Here is a 24,205-nt window from a genome sequence, read left to right as displayed (position 1 = left end):
TTATATAGAAGTAATTTCTGAAATGGTTCAGTATTGACAAGCACTCTGGTTTGAATTAATTCCATATCTCAGGAATAAATCAAACGTTCAGCATGTTAATTATTTGAGGGCCCTTGCTCCTTTGCAGTAGCTAGGTCAGCTCTGAGGTCTGCTGTATCCTTCTGTTCATAAAGTCACTTTAGGTTTTGTGAGCTCTTTTGAGCAAATGAAACAGTTGTAAAAAGGTAACCTGTTTTTTGTTCAGATGTAAATACCCTGTAGATAACTTCAGTACCTACAGTTATTAATTTATAGCAAAGCATTCAGTTGGTTTATTCACTAAAACAGTTCAGAAGATTCACTGTAATTGAACTACAAAAGCATATGGTATCTGTATGTAAAAGACTCCTGGACTTTTTCCTATCAGTAAATGAAAGGTGATGGTTAACCAACTCATGATATCATCAGTGCTGTTCTTACAACTAAAGCACTGTCTTCTCTGCACGTTCAGCACGTAACTTATTTTTATAGGGCTGTTCAGCATTGCACACCCACTTCTGAGGGCACCACAGTGGATGTGTTAGGGCTTTTTGTTTTACATTCTCTTGGGAGTTAAGAATTTCTATGCTGCAAAATTATCCAAAGTTGGGAAGATAGCAAAAACTTTGATTTAATTTCTTTTGTGACGAGCTGTAGTGCTGAGACCATGTAAAACTTGGGTCTTAGCCTTGAAGGCATTTTGGTAACGTTACCTTTAAAAGTTCCTGTGATAAAGGATCTTATGTGATAAAGCATCTTTAAAAAACAAGGAGCCATTCAGTTACACTTCGTTAAAAGGATCTCGTGATTAAAGCAGCTTTGTGTGCTTGCTTTGTTCTACGTATATAACCTATATCCTGTGTAAGATTATATGAGATTGTATAATATCCCACCAGTTCAACAAGTGAGGAGAATAACTACGTGGTAAAGCAGGTTCTTTCTGTCTCCATCGTAAATTCATGTGTGCACATCCTAGCCCTCATAGTATAGGGCTCTTTGTCCTGGTCTTTTACCAAAATAAGCTTATCCTTAAGGATGGCTCTTTGTCACTTGCTGATTAGTATCTTAATGCTTCAATTAATATCTTAGGAGACATTGTCACAGACTTTAGCAGTGAATTCAATATGTAGTTTTTCATAGTTTATCATCATACTGGTTGAATATGGCTGAATTAAACAAGTATCATCTCTTTGGTGCTTTCAGAGGCATTGCGTTGGCAAGTCCAAACACTTGTCAACAGCTAATTTATGCTTCAGTTACTTCTTGGTGTTTGGTTCTGTAAAAATGGTAGAACCTATTCTGGGCTTTCAGTATTTGCTAGCAAATTAATGAATCTTGGCTAATTTGGGAGTGTTTGGTCACATCGTTTATCTGATAATCTTAAAACAGTTCTTACACCACTTGTTTGTCTGGAATACACTCAGATTTAAACATCCAGTGACGAAGACTAAAAACAATGCTAAATTTTGTTTCAGAGAGGTGCCAGTCCCTTTTTGTTCATGGTAGGTCATTCTCTAGAGAGCTGGCAGTGCCATCAATTACATGTTTTCAGCGGGGAGCTTAGACCCGCAGCTGCAGTAGTCACTGACTACAGTTAAGTCCATGAGAGTGAGTTTGATTCATGGAGCGTGTTGTGGCTTACCTAACTGTGAGGATAAATGAGCTACAAGAAAAGCCTTTGGGTGGGCTTGCGCTTCCAGCCCTTTTATTTCTTGATATTACTGCCCAGTGCAGAAATTAGGAAGCAAACATGAGCTGTCCAGAGGCACTAAGTTTAAGACAGGCCTTAAGGAAAATTGTTCTGTCTTTTTTTTTAACTGGAAGGCCGTGCTTGTTACAGATCTACCCAAGATATTCCTGCTTGTTTAAAGCTACAGGAAGGTTTCAGCTAACGTGATTTCACTTTTTGAATGAATTGGACAAAAAGTGCTTACGAACAGCTAAAGCATCTTGAGTGACCAATGAGTGCCTCTGCCCCCACAGTTCCGTGTGTTCAATGCCCAGACGTGACATCACTCTGTATCTGCTTTAAAGACTGTATTTTGACTTGTCTCAAGTCATGCTTCTGAGATCATGGGACAAACTGTAGTCTACCCAAAATAGTTCTTCAATAGCAGTTCAGCAGCAAGGATTGCTGAACAAGGATGTGCCTACCAAGAAAAAAATATGTCTTTGGGAGATCAAATTCTAACCTGCTGAATGGTGAGGTTTCTTCCTGTGGAAAGGCTGACCTTTTTCCAAGAAACTTAAAATCGGATTTAGGTAAGGGAGATATTTTAATGGAATTATTTTTCTTCACAGGAGTCTGTAACAGACTACACTACACCTTCTCATCCTAACACAGTGGCTACTAGCAGTACAAAAATGGAGGAGACTTTGGTGACGAACGTAAGTCTATTGCAGTGAATCGACTTTGAAGACAAGAAAATTTTTCACACTTCCTTAAAGCACAAAATACTGCCTTCAGTTAACAAGTCACTAGAGTTTCTTCATGTTGACTAGCTGCACTACCCAGTGATCTTCCTCTGAAGGACAGTTGTTGTTTCAATTAGTATCTGTTCTGGAATTCTTCAGATATTTCCTTGTTTTTCTGCAGAGCAGACTAAGTGTGAAAATGTTTCTAGGGACAATTCTAAAATATACAAAGAAAAGTATAATGAATGCACTCTCAGCAGTAGCTGGGCTTTGAACCTGGTGTGAAGGTCTGTAGGTTTGAAGCAAGGCTTCTAAAAAGAAAGCGGTTTTGAACTGTAGCCCGAAATCAGTGACCATATGCAAAGAGAGCAGCTTAATGGCTTTTGAAAGCGTGCAGCAGGATTTCATGTATTCAGTAGAGATGTAATGTCTGCAGTCCTCACAAAGCCAGTGATTCTGATTGTGTGTGTGGTGTTCTGATTGAGAAGACCAACTGGATTATGTTGTGGAGTCAAGTTTGTCTTGAGTTTGCTGGGATACCGGGTTGGAAACATGGATCTTGTTATTTTTGTTTGAGTAGCAGAAGTATAATTAGCTCAGAGTGTTGAGTCACTTGCTGGTTGGGGGAGGGAAGAATTCATGCAGTAGTGTCTCAGGTTTTTGCTGATGTCTCGTGAAATGCTTTTCAGCTTACTGCAGCATCCTTTAATGCAGTTTTCAAGCAATGTTGGCTAAGCTTACTCTTCTGTTGGATTTTCTGGTGTTGTTGTGGTTTGTGCCTTTGGTGGTTAGTGTAGAAAACTGGCTACTTTTGTGTAAATGGTGGTAGTGTGTGCTCCAGTGTGGCATGTTGGAGTTGGACTTGCAGCACAGGATCCTGGCCACAAAGGATCTGTAGTATCACCTGCTTCAAAGCTTCAGTATCTGTATCTTTTGGATTAGCCCCATTTCTTCAGTGGTTGGAATTCTGTTAGCTGTGCTCTGTGAGACGAGAAAGATGAAGAACTAGTCAGAAGGGAGTAGACTGGCCACTGCATTATTTTTGGTACATTCTATTTAGAATATCAAGGAAATCATCAGCATTTTCTGCAGTAAAGATAGAAATAGCCTTTTGTCAACTTTATTTCCCTAGGTTTGACATCTTTAATCTTTTGAAAGAGAAGATATCTGTATTCGGCTACTGGATGGCAAATCTGTTTTGGTTTGTTTCGTGGTCCTGTGACTCTGAAGGTTTATAGCTTCCTCTTTGCAGAAACTGCATCTCAGAACTCAAGAGGTCACTATACCCCATGTACTGTATTGGTACAGAGTGGGCCAAACTTGGCTTGGGAAGAATTTTTGCATATCAGTAAAGTAAAATGGTACTTCAAAGTATATCCCACAGCAGAAAATTGGTATTTGTTTACGCAGAAGACACGGACCCTTCAGAACCCCAGTCTTCAGCCTCTTTTTATTAAAGAGAGTTGAGAAGCATCTCAGCACCTGCTGAATGACCTTTTCCCACCTACCATATTTTCACCTTATTTTATCAAAATCTCCCTGCCAAATGCTCAAGCCTTGACAAAGTTGTAGCTCACTGAATAAAGCTTGAGCTTTGCTTTTTCTGGGGCTTTCATAATAGACGTAGTTAGAATGTGATGTGTGTTGCCTGCCTTTCAGGTGCCCCTGCCCCACACCCTTCCCCTCCCTAGGAGGGAGACTCTACAACAGAGCTCCAGCCTAACTCCAGTTTCTCCCGCTACCGTCGACCTCACCCTCAAGGTATGTACCACATCCCTCTAAGGGTTGTTTTCTTGCATGCAGGGGAAAGTTAATGGAGAACTTGCTGGTAAACCTTTTTTTAGAGCCTTCCTTTGTTTCCTCTGCTGACTTGCTTCTGCATATAAACGGATGGCTGAAACACCAGACTATTAAAGGATGCATTTAAATTCTAAATCTCTAACCCCATTTTGCATTAACACTTGGCATCAACCAGTCTTGGCTCCCACTGCCCTGAAAAAGGATCCTAGCATTTTAGCATTGTACCATTGTGTTCATGACAAACCATCAGAATCTGACTGATTTTTTTTATAAGTTTTTTTTTTTTTTTTTTTTTTTTTTTTTTTTTTTTTTGTATGTGGCAAGTTGTTAGTTGGATACTAAAGGCTGCAAGGAGTTGCTTGGTAAGCCAAGCTTGATTTTCTTAGCAGTAAGATTTTGGTGCAGTGATACTGTGTTTTGAGTTGGATGGCTGAAGTTCCAAAAAATACAAAGTAGGGTGGAGTGCTGGTGACTCTGAAAGGCAGCTCTATTAGCTAGTCAGAACATGATTTGTGTTATAAATATTCTGCTGTTTTCTGCTCTTCAGTGTAGAGCAAGTGCATAGAATATTTTGAGTGGCATTTTGCCATTTTGATGGACTTTGGGCTGTGTGTATTGTATAACTCACTAACATAGTATTGGTCTCTTTTGCTACTGTACCTTTAGAAGTTGTTTGGTCTTTTTGGTGTGTGAGATCTGCTTTGCTGTTGTGACTGCAGGTGATTGAACTAGTAGAAACGGTGTTCCTACTTCTAGTATTGAGAGTGATGTTTGAAATTAGTTTCTGTAATTTACTTTAAAAAAAAAAAACCAAACACTTGAAGCTAGAGATTGGATGCAGAACTAACACTGGAGAAAGTTATTTGTCAGTCCTGGTGAGACTTCAGTCTTGCTGGCATGGTTTGACAGCTGCTTGCTCATACTCTCTATGGATGATAGTTATTAATGATCTCTTGTTGTCTTTGCTTTTCTTTTGTTAACACCTTTTTCCTGGGGAGAAAAAAATATAACATCATAGACACTTGGGCCAGCAAAATGGGGAGAGGGCTTGAGGAGGGACAAGTAAATTAACAAAACTCTGATTTTCAGTTGCATTCTTGTGTAACAAATTACCATAATCTGACTTTCTGGCGCCTGAAAGCATTTTTCTGAAGTAGCAGTCTCTAACTGTTTAGCAACTGGACATCCAATCCACATGTAATACAGGTAGGATTGTTACCACAGCATGAAACCACAAGGAACATGACACTGCTCAGCCACAGAGCAGACTACAGCGTTTGTTTATTTCATCCTGCAGTTTCTTGTTCTGTAGTTCTGGTGTCAGTGATTTGATTCATTTCTCAGTGGATGATAAATCTTGGATGTGTAGTAAAAGAATACATTGAAGATCCATGTTTTAACGCTACCTTGAAGTACAGTGATTAAAATCTGAATGGAAGGATGTTTAGAAACAGCTTTGTTTCTGTGTTCTCTGTTCCAGTTGCTGGAACGCTATATCCTTCTTCCAAATGCTGAAGGCAGCAAGCTTGATTTGAGGTGTGCACTGAGGCTATCACTTCCACAAAAGGCTTTCTGACTCAGACAGGGCAAAGCTGCTCTTTCTGACCTTTCGTATCATCCTTGCTTTTAAAAAAGCTCATTAAGAGCAACAGAAAACAAAGCATTTCCTTCCCTGCCTTAGAGCAAAGTCTCCGGGCTCTGCCTCCTTTCTCCAGCCACACCTGCTCCCAGTACTTTGTATCATTCTGCAAGAGTAGGTGCAAAAGGTGCTAGTCTGAGAGAGATTGGGAAATTTTTCCTTACACCAACTGTACTTTACACCTTTGCACAACTTTACACCTTTACTGAGGCAATAGTCCTCAAAGGACTTATCTGACGTGGCTATTTCTAGTTCAAGAGATGAGCAGAAGAAAGCCAAAGTCATCTCAAACTGAACTGCTTGGCCTGCTTCCATGTTCCAGAGTTCAACATAAAATTCCTGTGTAGTCACCTGAGTCTGGAATCTGGCATCCTTTGAATTTCTTTTGTCTGTCACCTAAACTTTGGCATAGAGAAGCATGTGCGTGTACGTATTTGTCTCCAGTTAAGTTTGTAGGTAGTAAGTACTGGATTTTTAATTCAGTGTTGAGGCCCCAGTGGGTGAGCCGTGAAGAAGAAGCCTCGAGCAGCCAGGGTCTTCAGCCTGTGCTGTCCCCTTCCTATGGCTGAGCAGTAAGCAAAATTACAACACCTTCCCAAGTCTCTCTCAATTTAGAGCTACTTCCTTCTTCACGTCTGGTCTCTAGATGGTGCTGCATGGATACATGCATGTCAGTGTCTCTTCCATCCAGAGGTTGTTGAGGAGCTCTTTAAAAGCAAGGCTCAGATCTCTGTTAAATGCCATTTGTAGCAAATCGGTAGAGATATGGAATGACTTGAGAAATCTTGGTAGTGTCTAGGTTTGGAAGACAAAATTCGGTGTGTAGACTCCTGCTCTTGTTGTCACTAGTTTCTTCAGGGCATCATGAAACATGATGAATGTAGTAGATCCATTCTCCGTTCAGATATCTACAGGCACTTTCCTCATTTTCTCATAGTACCAGTGCAGTGGTGTTCCACCTTATGCAAAATCCTTTCCAGCAGACTTATAATAAATTTTTATTTTTGTCCTATCTGCAAAAATGGGAACCAGTTTGGAGGACAGTGTTATAATGGGGGAACTAAACATAAGTGCATGATGACAGTCTCAGGAAGGAAAATAGATAAGTCACCTATCTTCAAATTGTTTGAGGTGCAACGAAGTTTCTTTCTCTTCCCTTTTACTCTTGAAGAATACAGAGCTGTAGCTACTTGTGTATCACTTGTACTTGTACACTTGTTGTGTATCAGTTGTGTTAGCCACTTTTTTGTGTGTACTGCTTTGCTTTTTTTTAATCACTTTTGAAGCATCTAGCCAAATAATCCAAGTTCCCTTTGGCCTGTCCAGACTCTGCCTAATGCGTTTTATGCAGGGTGTTTGAAAGCGTGACTTTCAGAGGCTGCAAATCCCAGTTAGGGCACTCTACTGATCCCGGCAGCGAGGCTGCTGGGGCTGTATTTGAACCTTTACAAATACTTTTCAATACAGCATCTGGCCTTGAGAAGCTTAGAGTGCTATAGATCAGGGATTTTAGCCTCTGGCATCCGACTGTGCACACAGTCTTTCCAGTTCAACCTCTGGCTGTCCTCAGTTGTAGAGAGAAGTCTGTGGACTTTGAGCGTTTGAATTTCTGGATGCAGTCTGAACACAGATATTTTCAGTAGTCCCTTAGAAGTGTCTGAATTCAAAGATACAGCCTTATGAACCTGTTCTAGCAATGATGAGATTGTTGTTGACTGCAGTGGAACAGTAGTTCTTCTCACTTTTGGTGGAAGAGGATTGTGTCTAAAAATTGTAGATTGCAGTTTCAACTTGCTGTGCAGTAGTGAAATGCACTGAAGGAGGAGGAGCGTGAAGCATCTTTAGCTTTAACGTAGAGCAGTATGCACAGGCTGTGTCAGCTTTGATAGCATTTTGAACAGCAGCTGATTTGGAAATGCGCACTTGGGTGCTCTTGGGTTTTCTAAAACGTATATTAGATTTGGTGGTCACTCAAAATATATGACTTAGCAAGAGAGCAAGGAGCTACTTTGTTTAAAAGGTCCAAATCACTTAAAAGAAAAAGTCTTCCTGGAAATACTTGGATTCTTTTGTACCTTTCTTTTGCTTCCTATGTCATTTGCTCTCCATGTCAAATAAAAGTAAGCCAGATTAGTGTGAGTGAACTGTCTTTTGAGTACTCAGCATTAAGATGAACTGTGCACGTGTGCAGTTGGAACAGAAAAGAAGCTCCAACTTCAGGCCGTATGCTTTTTGCATGAACAGAGTTGCACGATTACGGCAATTTTTTTTAAGAGGCTCGCATGAAGCCTGAGTTGCCTTTTGAACTAAAAATAACTGTTAAAAGAGGAAGGCTGTTGGACTGGCTGAATTTCCTAATAGATAAGGAGATTTGTTTTCTTTTTAAATAGATGGAGTCTGCACGCAAAGCATGGGAGAATTCCCCAAACATGGGGGAGAAGAGTTCACCAGTGACCTCAGCAGCATCTCCCATAGCTGGTGGCAGCAGCAGCAACAGCAGCAGCAGCAACGCAGTGCCAAGCAGTGGTACTTACAGCTCTTTCTCTAGTGCATCAATGCCTCCTATTCCTGTGGCTTCTGTTACACCAACAACTTCACTCTCAGGTACTGGGTGTTAAGATTGCAATGTACTGCTATGTTGCTCTTTGTTTTATGTTCCAAAAAGTTAGGTTCCCTATGGAGATATGTTTAGTACAGAGCTGACAAATTTTGTGCGGATGTGAAATGTCATATATGAAGAGTAGTTTCCCAGATACCTCTAATTAACAAAGAGATCCTTCCCCTATTGCACTTCAGTCAGCTAAAAAGAATACTGAAAAGACATCTTTCTGCTTATGCTACATATAAGAACTTGAAAGAGGATGTAAGCTTCTGTTGGCTGACATGTTAGTTTCATTTTGTTTATCTGAGTGAAGGGAGGCAAGTGGGATTTTTTTGGAACAGATGTCAGTTCTGGCAGCCACTCAGTTCCAGCAAGCAGGTTTACCTTCCAGCAAACACTTCATCCAGCTAGTTGCAGCATTAATTTCATTTGCAGTTTACTTTTAGAGCCAAGGCTTCAACAGCTGATACCGAGCCTCCCTTGTATTAGGGAGAGCAAATGCCCAACTGTTCTTCATGAACAGTGCTTGTTCCCATCCTTATTGTTTGTCAGAACCAAGAGATGCTACTTCCGATTAAGTCTTCACGCCTAGGAGCATTAGAATATATGTCAAAACCTCAGCGGATTAAAAAGAGCTTTTTTTGGAGCCAGGCTTTTGGGTCTTGAGGCACAATCACAGTACATTGTAGTATTATTAACTGAGATAACTACTTTGATATTTTTACATTCTCCTGCGCTTGAGAAGGGAGAAGTACTATTGTTGTAGCTCTTCCTGTAGTGAACTTAATAGAATTGTTCTTTCTACTCTCCATCTGCCTTACAGTGATGGAAATAGCTGCAGTAGATTGTGGTTTTCATTACCGATAGTGGCTGTGCTTGCATAGCTATACCAAAAACTCTGAGCACTGAAAGAGAGGAGGCTTTGGAGTGTCTTCAACTGGTTGATGATACACCACTTGCTTCTCTCCTTCTAGGAGCTGGAACATACACGACCTCTTCACTGAGTACAAAGACTGCAAGCACCTCGGACCCTCCCAATATATGTAAAGTGAAACCACAGCAGTTGCAGACAAGCAGCCTAGCTTCTGCAAGTCACTTTTCCCAGCTGAGCTGCATGCCATCCCTCATTGCCCAGCAACAGCAGAGTCCCCAGGTCTATGTGTCTCAGTCTGCAGCAGGTAATGGTGTTTGACTGAGAAACCACGTGTCTGCTTTTTTGGCATTCTGAAGCTTGAGAATTGAATTTCATTCTGAATTTATCTGTAGTAAAGGCAGAACGATGGAGAAGCTTTTATAAGCAGATATTCACTAATTATTTTAAGCTACATATGCAAGTAATATCAATAATGCTATATTGTTAGCTTAGTGAGGAAAGTGAGTTTCTTGCTCTTTGATATACCACTTTTCTGTTCCAGAATTTTAAATCACTGTTTAAGACAAAGAATGACTTAGTTGGTGATTTTAATAAGGTGCCACAGTAGTTTATGGTAATGGCATTTTTTTCTTCAAAGAAAATTCTACATATAGTTAACCTAAATTACATGAAGCATGTTCTTTCCCTGCCTTCGTTAAAATGCCTCTTTCTGCCGGAATCTGTTTTGTCCCCAAAGAATAATATGGGTATGCAAAACTGATAGATTCTAATAGGGGTGAATTGATAACAAAGAAAAAATAGCACACTTATTATGCACCCAGCTGCTGCATTCAAACTCTGGTAGTTGTACTGGGAAGTACAGACAGTAGCTGCATCTCTAACTCTTGGTGAAAATTTGTCTAGCAAGGGAATGCTTGGAAGTTGATACTAATTGTATTTCTCCTCTTGAGGTACTGCAGCCCAAATTCCAGCTTTTTATATGGATACAAGTCACCTGTTCAACACCCAACATGCACGTCTGGCACCACCTTCTTTGGCCCAACAGCAAGGCTTTCAGCCAGGACTTTCTCAGGTATTTGGGGATTTTTGTCTTACTTTCTCCTCCATCCCAGCTCTGCTGATGGGAACATAGGGGCAGGCAAGAGTGGGAAGATTCCGCAAGAAACAAAATCACGCCTACTTTTACTGCTTCATACTGATGCCTGTGGATGGTATTCAATCTCTCCTGCTCCTCTCCGTTCAAAACAATTGTCATAAAAAGCTCTCATGGTGTACTTAATGTGAATGCACATATTCACAAGGTGCCTGTATGATCATGTTAAGGCAGGTTTATTCAATTTAATGCCTTCTTCTTTATGCAGCCTGCTTCAGTACAGCAGATCCCCATCCCCATCTATGCACCTCTGCAAGGGCAGCACCAAGCTCAGTTGAGTTTAGGAGCAGCACCAGCTGTGTCACAAGCCCAAGAGTTGTTCAACTCTTCTTTACAACCTTACAGGTAAATAGCATGTGTGAATTTATTTGCTTTTTGGGTGGTGGAATTCATAGAACCCGCATCCTTGCAGATATATTCTGTGTTCAGTGGCTACTTTATCTTTCTGTCTTTCCCTCCCGAAATCTTTAATCTGTTGATCCACATGAGAACTCCATACGCAGATTAGCTGGTTGGCATGTACAAGTGGAGCTGTGAAATTTTGGATTCAGAAGTTATCAGTGATATTTGTACCTTGAGGGAATCAGGCTAAAAAGCTGAAAACATAATCAGTCTTAAATAACTTGAAAAAGTGGTGGGAGGGGAGAGAAGTCTGAGCCTCTAACTCGGCATTTTGTTTATTTGCTGATCAAACCAGCATTGGAATCTAGAAACAAACTTTGAAATCTTAATTTGAACTCTGTAGGTAACCCCAGATGCATTGGGGATAGCAGATCACATTTTAGAATAAATATTTTCTGTTTGCTACAGAAGTCAATCAGAAGATCATTGTATCTCAGATGGCATTGGATTTGTCTGCATATAAATCTGCATACAATTTTCCACTGTAAACTGTTCCAAAGCTTCCATGTTGTTCCCATCAAAACTTATTCACGGTGGTATTCTGACAAGCTTGGTTAGTTTCACTTGGAGAAAGTTTTTTTTGTGAAAGTAATGAGAGATTTTTGCCTGCGTGTAGAAAAGGCTGTTGCTTGTGATGCAGAAAGCCAAAGCCAAACTAAGTAGACGAAGAGGAATCTCACATGTGTATCCTGAATCCCTTTAACCTTTAATCTCTCTCTCTCCTGTGTACCAAGTGCTTTTTGTACTGGGTGAATCAGACCAAATATTGTTTGTCCTTCCAAAGCTGACAAAAATGGTTGCAAGCAATTGGCTAGCTGCAGAAACACAATCAGTCTGGCATGCAGTCCAGATTAAATAAATGCTTCTGCCTGTTCTAGTCACTCACACACCCAGTATTGATGGAGTTTTGGGGTGTGCTATCTGAGGGAACTAATACCTTCCCCACATCTTTAAAGATGCAGAGAAAGATGAGCTACAGGGGTTACTGGTTTAAAATAGATAAATATCTATGTAGGTAGATGCATATATAAAACACAGGAAAATGCCTCTACTTTGACAACAGTATTTGCATTCAATTTAGGAAAGTTTTTTTTTTTTTTCCAGTGCTTACAATTAAAATTGTACAACTATAAGAATGGTGTGTAACTTAAGATACAGAATGGAACTAACCTGGATGTTCTGTAAGGCAAGCAAGCACATACCAGGTTAATAGGGCTAGTGCTATGCTAGTACATATCAACCAAGTTCTTGGTGAAAGGCATTTTTACATGGAAAACACTGTCCTTTGAGATTAGTTTAAGCAACTTTCAAAGCTCTTATTTGATTCTCCAATGTGAAGGTGGCTATTCAGCTGACTTAAGGGAGGAGTTTGAAGAAATAATTCCTGGTGGACTAAAACCACCTCTCTGTTGCAGTGCTTTGCTGTTCCTTGTTTTTGGCCTTTGTTTTTTAAACTGCAACTTTCCTATGGTGACGACAAAGCAATTTGGTTAAAATTAAAGGCTTTGGTGTCTATTTGTGTTCCAATTTTGAAGCCAGAGCATTCATTTGGAAACTACAATTGTCAAACATCCAGTAACTTAACTTGTAAGTATTATAGGTCAGATTTTGGAGACCTATGAAGTCAAGAGTACAAAAGCAATTTGCTTTATGACTGAATGGGGCTGCTAATGTGGTACTTTCACACTGACCTACCTTATAGCGCATGAACTAGTAACTAGTAGTTAGTGTACATTACAGTTTGGTCAAATTATGAAAAAATACTTCAGCTTGGTGTGTATATGGGTATAAATAAAAAAAAAGCCTGATTATTTTCATGCGGTCTTTAGTATCTCTTATTTTGCTGCCTGCAGAATAAAAAAAAATCTTTCTCTAGTAAAAATTTGGCCTGTCAAGTTTTCTAATTGTGCTTAAACAATGTAACTCGTGACTTTAAATTTCTGGTGGATAGCTGTTGAACTCTTAGTTTTTATACATAATGCTCCAATCTATTGCAGGTCCCAGCAAGCTTTTATGCAAAGTGGTTTGTCTCAGCCATCACCAGTAGTTCTGTCTGGTACAGCCTTACACAACTTCCCGACAGTGCAACACCAGGAACTTGCAAAGGCGCAGTCAAGCCTGGCATTTCAGCAGACTTCTAATACGCAACCTATTCCAATCCTATATGAACATCAGCTTGGTCAAGCTTCAGGACTGGGAGGCTCTCAGCTTCTTGATACACACATTCTCCAGGTAGGAAATATCAAAAATGAAAAACTTTTGCAGCGTTTGATTTTTTAAAAAAAAAAAAAAAAAAAGCAATAATAAAGTATTGCCTACTTCTGTAATAGTTACGTGATGGTTGTAGGTGGCAGAAAACTTCAGACACTTGGAAGATAATGTTCTTTTAGTTTCATAAATGTACATTATCTCTTAATTGAGGATTGTTCTCCAGAATACAGGAATCCTTGCACTTGTGTTACTTTTGGAGCTCTTGGTCTGGTTTCATTTATTGTAGATGGCAAAGGACTATTCCACCATTTGCAAATAAGTGCTTTATTACAGTCTGAAACATTCAGGTTTTCATAATTCTGTCCTGTTCTTTCTACTGTACTACTGTGTCACGCTGTCTCAGTTTTAAGAGTTAAGTATTTTCTTAATCATTATACTAAGTATTATTAAGTTTATTGGAATTAAGTATTCTTAATGTTGTTTTTCACTCTTCCTAGGCCAGAGCTACACTCACCCAGGCTTCAAATCTGTATTCTGGGCAAGTTCAGCAGCCTGGCCAGAGCAATTTCTACAACACTGCCCAGTCTCCCAGTGCTCTCCAGCAGGTAAACTATGGCATGGTAAATTTCCTAAATTGTATTCTTCTTAAAAGCGTGTTGTTGGTGATGGTTTGGGTAGGTTATGGGAAAGGAGGTTTCAGAGAATCATTAATTCTTCTGAACTGCAAGAATTAAAAACTGATAGCTGCGGGGAGTTACTGCAGCAGCACTGCAAAATTGAGTTACTGAGAAGCTGAATGACCTGCAAGTTCCTCGTGATAGTTTGTCTATGGTCTCCTCTTAAATAGTTCACCTTCCAGTGACAAGCAGAGATGTAGTTTGCACAATGCTGTTGCTAACTAGCTGAGGCATGTGCTGCCTTCTTGGGTTCAAATATTGGTGGAAAGAGCAGAGTAAACTGCAGAGGGAGGGCTTCATGCAGCCCAGTTGTTAACACCCAAGTTTCACTGAGTTGAAAAGTTAGATCTGCCACGTGTCAGAGATCAAATATAGAAAATAACTGAGAAGTGGGCAGATAAATGATCAAACAAGCAAAATAAGACAACCAGGTCAGTAACGTGCATCAGGAGATTTGTAAAATATGTGGAATTCTTTTGTGAAAGATCTGTTAATTTGCTCTGTGCAGGTATAGTCATATTTACAGCATGCTGTCTATTGGCTTTTATCTTCTTGTTCAAATTTTGATTTTTAAGTGGCTTGGGGGGGGGGGGGGAAGGGGAAGCTATAGTAGGCTCCTTAATACACAAGAAGTTACCAAAGCAGATGTCTAGAAAAGAGTATTGAAAAATTGGGTCTCGTCTTGAAAAATGGAGCATAGTTTTAAGGACCTTCTGGAAATGTTCATGTTTTATTGTGTTCAACTATGACTGTCTATACTTGAAATTTTTTTTATCATTCGGAGCAGAGCTTTGCTGAGTCTTTCACATCTGGAGATATCATATCATGCATAGTCTCGTAGTCACTCAATATATTCTTTTCAGGTTTGAGACTGGTGGTCAAACTACTAAATGCAATTATTCCTGCCCGTCAGGTCACTGTGGTATTCTCACGTGCTTATCCACTGATCTTTAAGATCCCTTCTAGCCCAAACTACTCTGATTCCATAAGAGATTAAGCCATTTTCCCTGTATGTAACTGAAATCACAGAACTGATAAAGGAAGTTAAATGATGTGTATATGTCACAGTGATTCTATACTTCTTTTTTCCCCCAGGTAACAGTACCTTTACCAGGATCACAACTTTCTTTGCCTAACTTTGGATCCACAGCACAGCCACTTATTGCCCTACCCCAGTCTTTACAACCACCACTACAGCACACACCACCTCAAGCACAGGCTCAAAATCTAAGCAGACCAGCACAAGTAACCCAGCCTTTCAGAGGATTAATCCCAGCAGGAACTCAGCACAGCATGATAGCTGCGACTGGAAAGGTATTTGTATGGATAAATCTGCAGTACAAAAATTAATATGAAGCATGGCTATTTGCTATTCTGTAGAAGCAGCATGGCAACCTGTGATGACACTTGCATTTAAAAAAACATACCTTGACCTTAAAAGCTAGAGAGGGGAAAACAGGGAAGCCAGCCATGATTAGTCCCTTAGTGACTGTGTGCATCTTGTGAAAGCTTAGATGAGTTTCATTTGTGGTTGGCTTGTGACTAGACAAATTGCACTGCAGGAATACTTTGATAACGGCTTTGTGGGCTAGTAGAATATTTCATGTAGGGCACCATGTAGAAAACTGTACAGAAGGAATTGTTAAAGCATCATCACAGTGTCAGAGCTGGTTTTTTGTTCTGGACATGCTTCTATTTGTCAGTATTTGTTTCTAATCTAATACTGGAGCAAACTGAGTTTTCATTTGTGCTTCTGAACTGGCAATGTATTGATTGGATTGTAATGCTGCCACCTGCTGCATGAATTTATTCTATCGTGTACCTGTTGCTCTAACAGGGTAGATGTAATCCTTACTAATACTGTCTTGTTCTCTGTGTAGTTAAGTATCCCAGAGAATTCCTGTCAGGTAGCTGTGGTGAAAAACCTCTGGAGAAGCTTGTGTATGTGTGTGTAGATAATTCTAGAGACGGGAAGTTATCCCTTCTACTTTTGTAAGGACATTAAAATCTCTTCTGCTCTTTGGTGTGAATCTAAGAGCGAATGGCATGGAAACTACTCTTTCTGATGTAACGGACTGGAGTTTTAGGGACTTTGGTGGACTTTGTATTAGCTGTGACCTTAAAATAGGACTAAATTCTTCTGCTCTCTGAGGTTCTGCTTTTCTGAATAGCACCATAAGGTGCTATGAGAACACAGAACATAGTGTGCAAAGGTGGGTCTCACAGCAAAAGAAAACTTGCCTCAAGTGACAGCTCTAGCAAGGAGATAACACTGGAACAGTGCTGGAAACTCGAATACTACAAGGGAATTTTCTCCTTTGTGTGGAGCCTCTGTGGCAGTTGCTAGTAAAGAGAGATGTGAAGAGCTGCCATTCAATCATGAGGTCTCTTAGATGCAATTTCAGATTTGCAGGCACATGGGACTTTTGGATAGTGCACAGCACCACACACTTGTGACGCTTTCAGTGGCACTGTAACACTGTGCAGTACAGTGAACACAGCCAAGCTTTCTGGGAGGTGTAGCAAGGTCTTTCCCTGGAGCAGGAAGTCATCTAGCTCTAGAGCTATGCTTGAAATACTTAGAGCTTGTGGCCTGGATTTCAGGGGGCAGTCACTATTGCTTCAGCAAGAAATGAGGAGGCTAAGGTGGGATGGTGGGATTTTCCTGTAGGTGCCTTTGCTGCCGTGTTAGGGGTTCCATCATATTCCTGCTAAAGGTAGCCAAATGAAAACAAAACCCACTTACATTTGACTTATTGTTGTTATTATGCTTTATAGGTGTGTGTGGAAGGATGCTGTTCCAGAGACTAATTTATTCTATTGACTGTATCTGCAAGATAACATGCAAGATTCATTGCTCCATTTATAGTCTGAGGATTTTCAATGTGAATGACTTCTTTGCTGTGCTTCTGAATTTTTTTTTGCTTGTTTTTTAGAACGTGCTTATTTTATTCAGCTCTTCCTTTCAGCGTTTTTCAGAATTGTTGCTAAATATTTTCCTGTGTTTTCTGAGGTGGGAAAGAAAAGTTCAAACTACAAGTTTTTCTTTTATTGAATTGGGACATTAACTGCTGTGCTTTTCAGATATCAGAAATGGAACTGAAGGCATTTGGAGGTGGTATTGATGTTAAACCTGGAACGCCACCAGTGTCTGGCAGAAGTACTACTCCAACATCCAGTCCCTTCCGGTAAATTTCTTTTCAAGTTCCAAATTCTTGAAATCAGATCTGGAAAATTTGCCTAGTCATACATGAACAGCCAGCTTTGAAAAGCGTGGGATGAGGGGCTACTAATGCAAAATGCAGTGTTTAATCTGAACTTAAAAGGAGCATGCTCTTAAGGTGTATGTCATCAGATCCCCACTGCATTCAGCCAGAAAAATAAAGCTTTGAAATAAGACATTAAAAATATTTTGGAATTAAATGGAACTAAGGAAATGAACTAAAAATGACCTAACAGACAGAACTGGGCAGAGAAAGATGTATTTTGGAGTAAAACTATCAAGACTGTTTAACTTCCCTGAGCGTAATAATAACTGCAGTGTTGAAAGTCTAAGAAACAAAACTAAAAGCACCTGAGCAGCAGTTCTGTTATAGATTCTGCATCTTTGTTTCCTAAGCTTCTCATGATTGAAATTAAGTAGTTGGCAGGTTAACTTGGTTAATTGACAAAATGAATTAAATTCTCATATGCAGAATGTACCTCTTAGTGAACTTGCTGAAATGCTTGTGTGTGAAGTTGAGTGGGCTGAAGGAACTTAAAAATGGAACTTTGGAGCAAGGTAGTTTTGTTCTTGAAAACTGCACTCCCATGCGTGGTAACTATATTTCATTGACTTTCAGTGTAGCAGGCTGAAAGCGTCCAGGCTTTTCTAGTGAAGCAGGAATTAGTTTGAACTCCTGCATGCAGTCCTGAATTCTTGCATGCAACATTTCACATACAAAAAAAAAGGAGTGAGGAAGACGATGGTCTGTGTCTTGTAGAAATGTCTCATGTAGAATCTGTGGGATGCAGCTGAAGCAGGATGTACCATAAGCTTTGGTGTTAAGTGTGAAGGTACTGGGAAGATGCGGGAAAGCATAACAGAGCTCAAAAGTCCCAAGTTTGTGAAATGTTGTGTGGACTGAGTGTAGCTGCCTGCCTTGTCACTGCTGTCCTGCTGCTTGATTCACGTTGTGTTTTGCCCACATCCTCTGCATGAGAGCTCTCTGCAAGTCAGCCTCCATTTTTAAAGAAAGCTGTTCACTCTTTCCTCTGAGGAAAGAGTGTTGAGTGCCCTTCCCCCAGTAATCTTTCAAGCTTCATTTAATTTGCGGTGATTCCTCGCATCTTAGAAGTTATAATGGAGGGACTCTCAGCCAAATAAAACACGAAGAGAGCAATTTCTGTAGAACTCTGGAAATTTGCTCAAATGCATCTTTAAAACATTTGCCAGCAGGTCAGAGTGGAAGCAGCTGCACATTGCAGTTTAATGCCTGTTGTGACAAGCTCAGAGCCCCAAAGCAGTGTGAAAGGGTAGGACTGAGCAAAAGGTAGCAGAGATAGGGAAGAGTACATGCTTTGTTAGAACTTGTATGGTAGTACTTTGAGGAGAAGTCTTTCATATAGACATCACCCTATAGCCTTTCCAAATCTCAAAAATTTCTCTTGTGTTTTCTCTTTGTATTCTTAATAGCCTTAAGTTCTGGGTTTGTTTCAGTTTGAATTGAAAGTACATCCAGAAAAATCTGATACTAGTTTCTATAAGAGATTTCCCCTACTCCAGGCTGTCTTTTAAGTTGCAACTAATGATAGAAACATGCTTTGTTTGAGAGCAATGTGATTCTAACTGTTGTTTTTCTTCAGGGCCAGTTCTACAAGTCCTAACAATCAGTCCAATAAAATGAACAGCATTGTCTACCAGAAGCAGTTCCAGTCAGCAGCTGCTGCTGTGAGAATGACCCAGCCATTTCCTGCACAGTTTGCACCACAGGTAGGCAGCTGGTGGCTTCCTGCAGGCAAATCTTGCCCTGTGTAACTCAGTGACTTCTCAACTTTGCTCTGTTTCTTCAGGTTTTATCACAGGGAGATGCACAATGAAATCCTTCAAAAAAAAAAAAAAAAAAAAAAGTGTAAAGAAACTGATTTCAAGATCAAGGCAAAAATACCTTCTGGTCTTGCTAACTAGTAGTGCAGATTTTGTGGTGGGTTTAATTGGAGAGTTCTGTGTGTGCCAAGGAATCTGTCAGTAGCTGTGAATGAGGTCAGTTCTTGTGCTGGCTTTCCAGGGAGCGCAGCTTTACAAGGGTGCTGCATCCCGCTTGTGGGTGACTGTAGCCAGGCTGCTAGGGAGACATAGTCTCTGTTAAAATGTAGGATGTTTCTCTTCAGGCTTTAACATTTGAGTGTCTGACTGCAGAGCTTAAGGTTTGATTTTTTTTTTTTTTTTTTTTTTTTTTTTTTTTTTTTTTTTTTTGGATTGCAACTAGCAGAAACTACCTGGGCTTTTCAGCACTGCATTTCTCTAGTGACTTCTCCACCGCCTTGCCTGAGTCTTCTTCCTTATTATTTACAATGTCTAAGTTGTCAGTAAAACTTGAAGGCACAGCAGCACTACAGTGCTGTTTTGTCCTGGAATTTAAGCATGGCCTCTCAACATAAAAGCCTGTCACTTTGACAGCAGAGCAGGCGTTGTTTTTTTCCCCCTATAAGATGATGCCAACGTGCAATCTAGTTGGCAGTTTTCTAATTGTTAAATGTCTCTTTTTGTTGTTTTTCCCCCACTTAGATCCTCTCTCAGCCTAACCTGCTCCCTCCATTGGTAAGAGCCCCATATACTAACACCTTCCCAGCGCCTGTTCAGAGGCTGCCAATAGTACTGCATAGTCAGATGCCGTCTCAGATGATCACAGGCCTTATGAGCCACCCTCGCTTACCGCATGTGGCCAGAGGTCTTTGTGGATCAGTGTCTGGAGCCAGAGGCAGTCAGGCCCAGGCTGCGATGAAGGCTGAACAAGACATGAAGGTTAGTATTTGAACTGCAGTGCTGCTAACACCAGTTCAGTCTTGACGGCTTGTAGGGCAGGAATGTGTCTGCAAATCATGTCTTAATTCAGATGCCTCTGGGGCACAAGCCAGTAGCTGGGCCTCCAATAGCTGAACATAGACCTTTTCTAAACCTTGTTTTGTTTTCGTTTTTTTTATTAATAAGAACTTGAGACTAAAAAAATGATTAGGGAGCTTCCTTTCTTAAGTGGTCCTGTGGTGAGTGGCTGTGAAGCAGCTGCCGCTGCCCAAGGCAGTCTAACAACTGGATTTTTGAATGAGCGATGAAGCCCATGAACTCGAGTGCTTGCTGTCATTTCACATCTCCCCCAACTCTGAGCACCGGTATGAACCCTCCTGTCCCAGCCAGCCTTGCTTCTAGCTTATTCTGCTAATTCTTTTCCTGGTGAGTTGCAGTGTCTGTGATAAGTCTCTCTGACAGAATGCAGTGATGTGGTATGCTCTGCAGAAGAGGTGGCTGTGTTTTGGTAGTAGGCAATGAGTCATGTATCTTGTTAGAGTGCTTTGGGACCCTTAAGGGTGAGGCAAGCTCTTCTTACAAGGCAGAGACTGCAGTACAAGGGTTCTGCATAGAGGTACTGTATGCTTAGCTCATGTACCTGTATTGTGCAGAATAAGCTGCTTATGTGGATGGATGGTGCCAAGGAGCTCCCTTACATGCTGTCATTGGCCACAACTCATGTGGGGAGGTATAAAGTAGAAGACGATGCTTTTTCCGATGACGTCTGGTTGTAGGAGTTGATTGTCCCCCTTTAAATAGGCCAAATATCTAGAATTTTTCTACCACCAGTTGATGCCATTTGGAAACCTAACAAATGATGTTTTCAGGGTATTGTCTTGAGTCTGTATTGCAAACTGGATCTAACCTGTCATAGCAAATACAGACATGCAGTCCTGGCTTTCTGAATCTCCCTGCAAATGCTGTTCAGAAGAATGTAAGTTATTTTGTCACGCTTGGTTGCTTGTGATCAAATCATCCAGCTTTTTAGCCTTAACCTCAGGGGATATCTGAAATTGCACAAAGGATTTCAGGTGTCTGTCTGGCTTCAGTAAAACCAGACTGTATTTGCAGTTTAGCATGCCAAAGTTCACAGGTCTGTTTTCTATTCTGTTACTGGTTTGGCTACTTGAAGCAACTAGACATTATCAAAACCAGGACCTCATGTTCTGGGCTTTGGCTATTTTTTCTCTCCAATTGTCTGTAAAATACTTAAAATACGGAGAGGTACATGGGTTTTGGTTGTCTGTGTTGTGGTTGGGGTTCCTTGTATAAAATAGGTCTTATTTTAAAAAGGCATTTAACTGCTTCCGGAAGGTTTAACTGGTAGCGCAGCTCCTGCTTTAAGCAAGTCTGGGATGGAGGGGAGAGCCAAGTTCTTAGTTTGTGAAGCACAGCTTCTTTTGTTTGTGTGCACAGCTCTTCACTGACATGTGGAAGGTCCAGCGTAAGACTGCAGCTTTAACACTTGATCATGAAGGCTGAACTTAACAAGTGCAAGTTGAGGTTACTGGTGGGATCAGGAGGGATTTGGAGAAAGCCAGGCAATGGTTTGTGCTTCCCAGGATGAGAACCTGCATTGAGTTGGAAGCAGGTACAGCTTCAGCTACATGTAGCACAGATTTGAGGCATGTTCAGTTGCATTGGCATTGCAGGCTCTGAAATCTGTGTCCAGAGCAACAGGGGGAAAATTTGGCTGCTCAGAGACTCTGCTTCTCTCCCCCTGCCCCATGCTCTGAGCTTCCTGAGCGCAGGGACTGGATGAAGGACAGCTGGTGTAACCCTCAGTGCTTGTGTGGCTGGGTAGTGTCGGAGCTCGATGTGTTCTGGCCCTGTCTGACACTGTGCAATGAAACTTCAGTTTGTTTGTACTAAGAGTACTTTGGGGCTCTGTAATGCTAGTTAGCAACATAAAAAGATGTGAGATAATGATTGAAACTTGTTCTTGGTTCTCTCTTGTGGATGTGAGGAGTATGAAGAGCAAGGGAAGCCGAGGCACAATGTTACGCTGCTGCTGAGGAGCCAGGTGCCCTGGTTGCCCATGTGTTGGTATCTGGGAAGGAACAGGATTGACACTGCCCTTCTGGCAAAGCCTGGCCAGGTGGTCAGTCCTTTCATTTAGGAATTACTTTTGTGAAGTCGCTTTTATTCCTGTACCCATCTCTTCAGTAAATATATTTTCTCCCTTTCTTAAGGCAAAGCAGAGAGCAGAGGTACTTCAGTCCACCCAGAGATTCTTTTCTGAGCAGCAGCAGAGCAAACCAATAGGAGGCAAAGCGCAAAAAGTGGATGAGAATGGGAGCAAACCCTCCGAGGCAATTGCTGACTCTTCAGGAGTCTGCCAGGACAAAGCAGAGGAAAAGCCTGCCCCCGCACCTCCTGCAGCAACAAAGCCTGTTAGAACTGGACCAATCAAACCTCAGGCAATCAAAACTGAAGAAACAAAATCTTAGAGGCTGTATTTCCTTGGAGGTGGGAGGGGAGAGGGAAGGATGGGGGAGATGGCGGCAGCAGCATGAATTTGTAGCCCCAAGGATGAGACAGCAGTCCTCTCTCCCTGCAGGGCTCTTAACTGCATAAAGGGACATAGAAGCTGCCAGCAGTTATGAATTTAAACTGCTGTGTATCCAGCCAAGCTTCTAGGCTCTTTGGGCTTATTATTTCCTGTGACAGCATGAAGACCGCTTTCGATAGTGTGCACGTTTTACACGTGTGCGCATGTTTTGGCTTACACACCTAAATGCTTCCCAGCCTGAAAGCTGAGAAACAGCACAGCGAGGAGGAAGGCGGTTGGGGAGGCATGTTCCTAGCTGACGAGATGAATACTCTTACTTTCTTCTGATCTTCAGCTGCTATTTATCTTTTTATAAACTCATGAGTATGAGAACATGCAGATCTGAAAATGGTGCTGGGCCAAGTAACGTGCATTAAGTTTGTAGTGACTAGAGGAGCTCCCGTGTTGTACTAAACAGAGGAATTCACATAGCTGGCAGAATCACCTTTACTGTGTGACGTGTAACGTCGCACAAAGGCTAACGTGGCAGTGTTGAATTCCCTCTGAAGGCAGTGCTTTGCTGGCTGCTGCTTCTTGGATGACAATATACTGTATTTAGATCACAATATGAAAATGCTACTTGGCCACCTGTGTTCTCTACACCCACTCCCTCAGTTGTTCACCTCTGGAGTTGAAAGGTTAATTGCATCAATAGTCCCAGTTACTCTGTTCACCTCTGTCCAGCTATCTTTATATGAAGCGAGTGATCTTTAAACGGTTTCCAGCTTATGTCTGTATACAGCGATGAGCACTTAGAGCTGTGCCACAAGAATAAAAGAAACCTTGTTGGATTAAAGAGAATCTTATCTAAAAGGTGCATTCTTTATATCGGAGCTGCGTCTCACCATTTCCCTGCCCACAGTGTGCTGGAACGTAGAATCAAGTCAGATAATGCCTTTTTAATTGTATCCTCTAGTATTATAGCTGTAGGACAGTACTGTATGATACTTCTGTGAATGTAAGATATCCTGTACCTGCTTATGATATGTAGTAGTGACTGTGCTATACTGGAGCTGTTTTTAATAATGTTATTCTAGAGGTTTTTTTCCAGACAATGATTGAAAAGCTAATAAAAAGCACCAGGTACCACATCAGTAGCAGAACTTGCTGGTTTTTTTCTGGGATTTTTTTTGTTACCTTTTTTTTTTTTTTTTTTTTTTTTTTTTTTTTTTTTTTTTTTTTTTTTTTTTGAAAGAAGAGTGAGTTGAAAGTCTAATGTGTATAATTTTGTTCAGATGACTGCAGAAGCTGGAGAGGCTGTTGCTGCTATTGATGCCTAGTGAATTGCTCTTGGTTATCTTTTTATATAAATATATATATAATTTGAATTTTTGGAAACTTTAGCTGTGATGTCAACTTCAGAAAAAAAAAAAAAAAGTATCCCACTTGTAGTGTGAGTTGGCATTGTACAGAAATTAACAGCCATATTGGTCTAGAAATGTTAAACTTAATTTTTTTTCCATTTGTACAGGGGTAACGCACTGTATTAAAAATATGTACGGTCTTATTTACATGGGTTTGATTACAGAAACTAATAAAGTATTCTCTAAATAAAGTATCCTGGTAATCTCATGATTAGCAAAGTGCTGCAGGATGCGAGGAGAGAGCCCAAACGTCACGTGCCAGGCGAAGAGTGCATTCTGCAGCTTGGGAAAGCAGAAGGGCCAGAGAGAAACTGAGTTTGAAACGGCTCTTTGGGTGGCTTCCTTCTGCTCTTACTGCTCCTGATCCTGCTCTCCAGTGAAGATCTCAGGTGACGTGGCTTCCATGGAGCCCTGCAAGGAGCCTGCTGTTTGCATCTGCAGGACGTGACGTCG

At 40.9% G+C, this 24,205-nt stretch overlaps 1 protein-coding gene across 1 annotated transcript in view; it reads left to right on the top strand.

The window, feature by feature from the left end:
- PRRC2C (proline rich coiled-coil 2C) overlaps positions 1–22,287 on the top strand; it is a gene marked incomplete at both ends in the record, with an annotated part of 51,424 nt that extends 29,137 nt beyond the window's left edge. Inside the window, 10 exons of the mRNA XM_079535785.1 lie at positions 8,263–8,476; positions 9,449–9,652; positions 10,308–10,420; positions 10,710–10,846; positions 12,901–13,135; positions 13,612–13,719; positions 14,887–15,105; positions 16,876–16,979; positions 18,637–18,763; positions 22,030–22,287. Coding sequence (XP_079391911.1) covers positions 8,263–8,476; positions 9,449–9,652; positions 10,308–10,420; positions 10,710–10,846; positions 12,901–13,135; positions 13,612–13,719; positions 14,887–15,105; positions 16,876–16,979; positions 18,637–18,763; positions 22,030–22,287 — 1,719 coding nt within the window. The remainder of the gene's footprint in view (positions 1–8,262; positions 8,477–9,448; positions 9,653–10,307; positions 10,421–10,709; positions 10,847–12,900; positions 13,136–13,611; positions 13,720–14,886; positions 15,106–16,875; positions 16,980–18,636; positions 18,764–22,029) is intronic.
- Between the last annotated feature and the right edge of the window lie 1,918 nt (positions 22,288–24,205).

This window comes from Tetrao urogallus, assembly GCF_951394365.1.
Source record: "Tetrao urogallus genome assembly, chromosome: 5".
NCBI classification, from domain to species: Eukaryota; Metazoa; Chordata; class Aves; order Galliformes; family Phasianidae; genus Tetrao; species Tetrao urogallus.
Note: the sequence above shows the minus strand (reverse complement) of the source record. Positions and strands in the feature narration are given on the sequence as shown.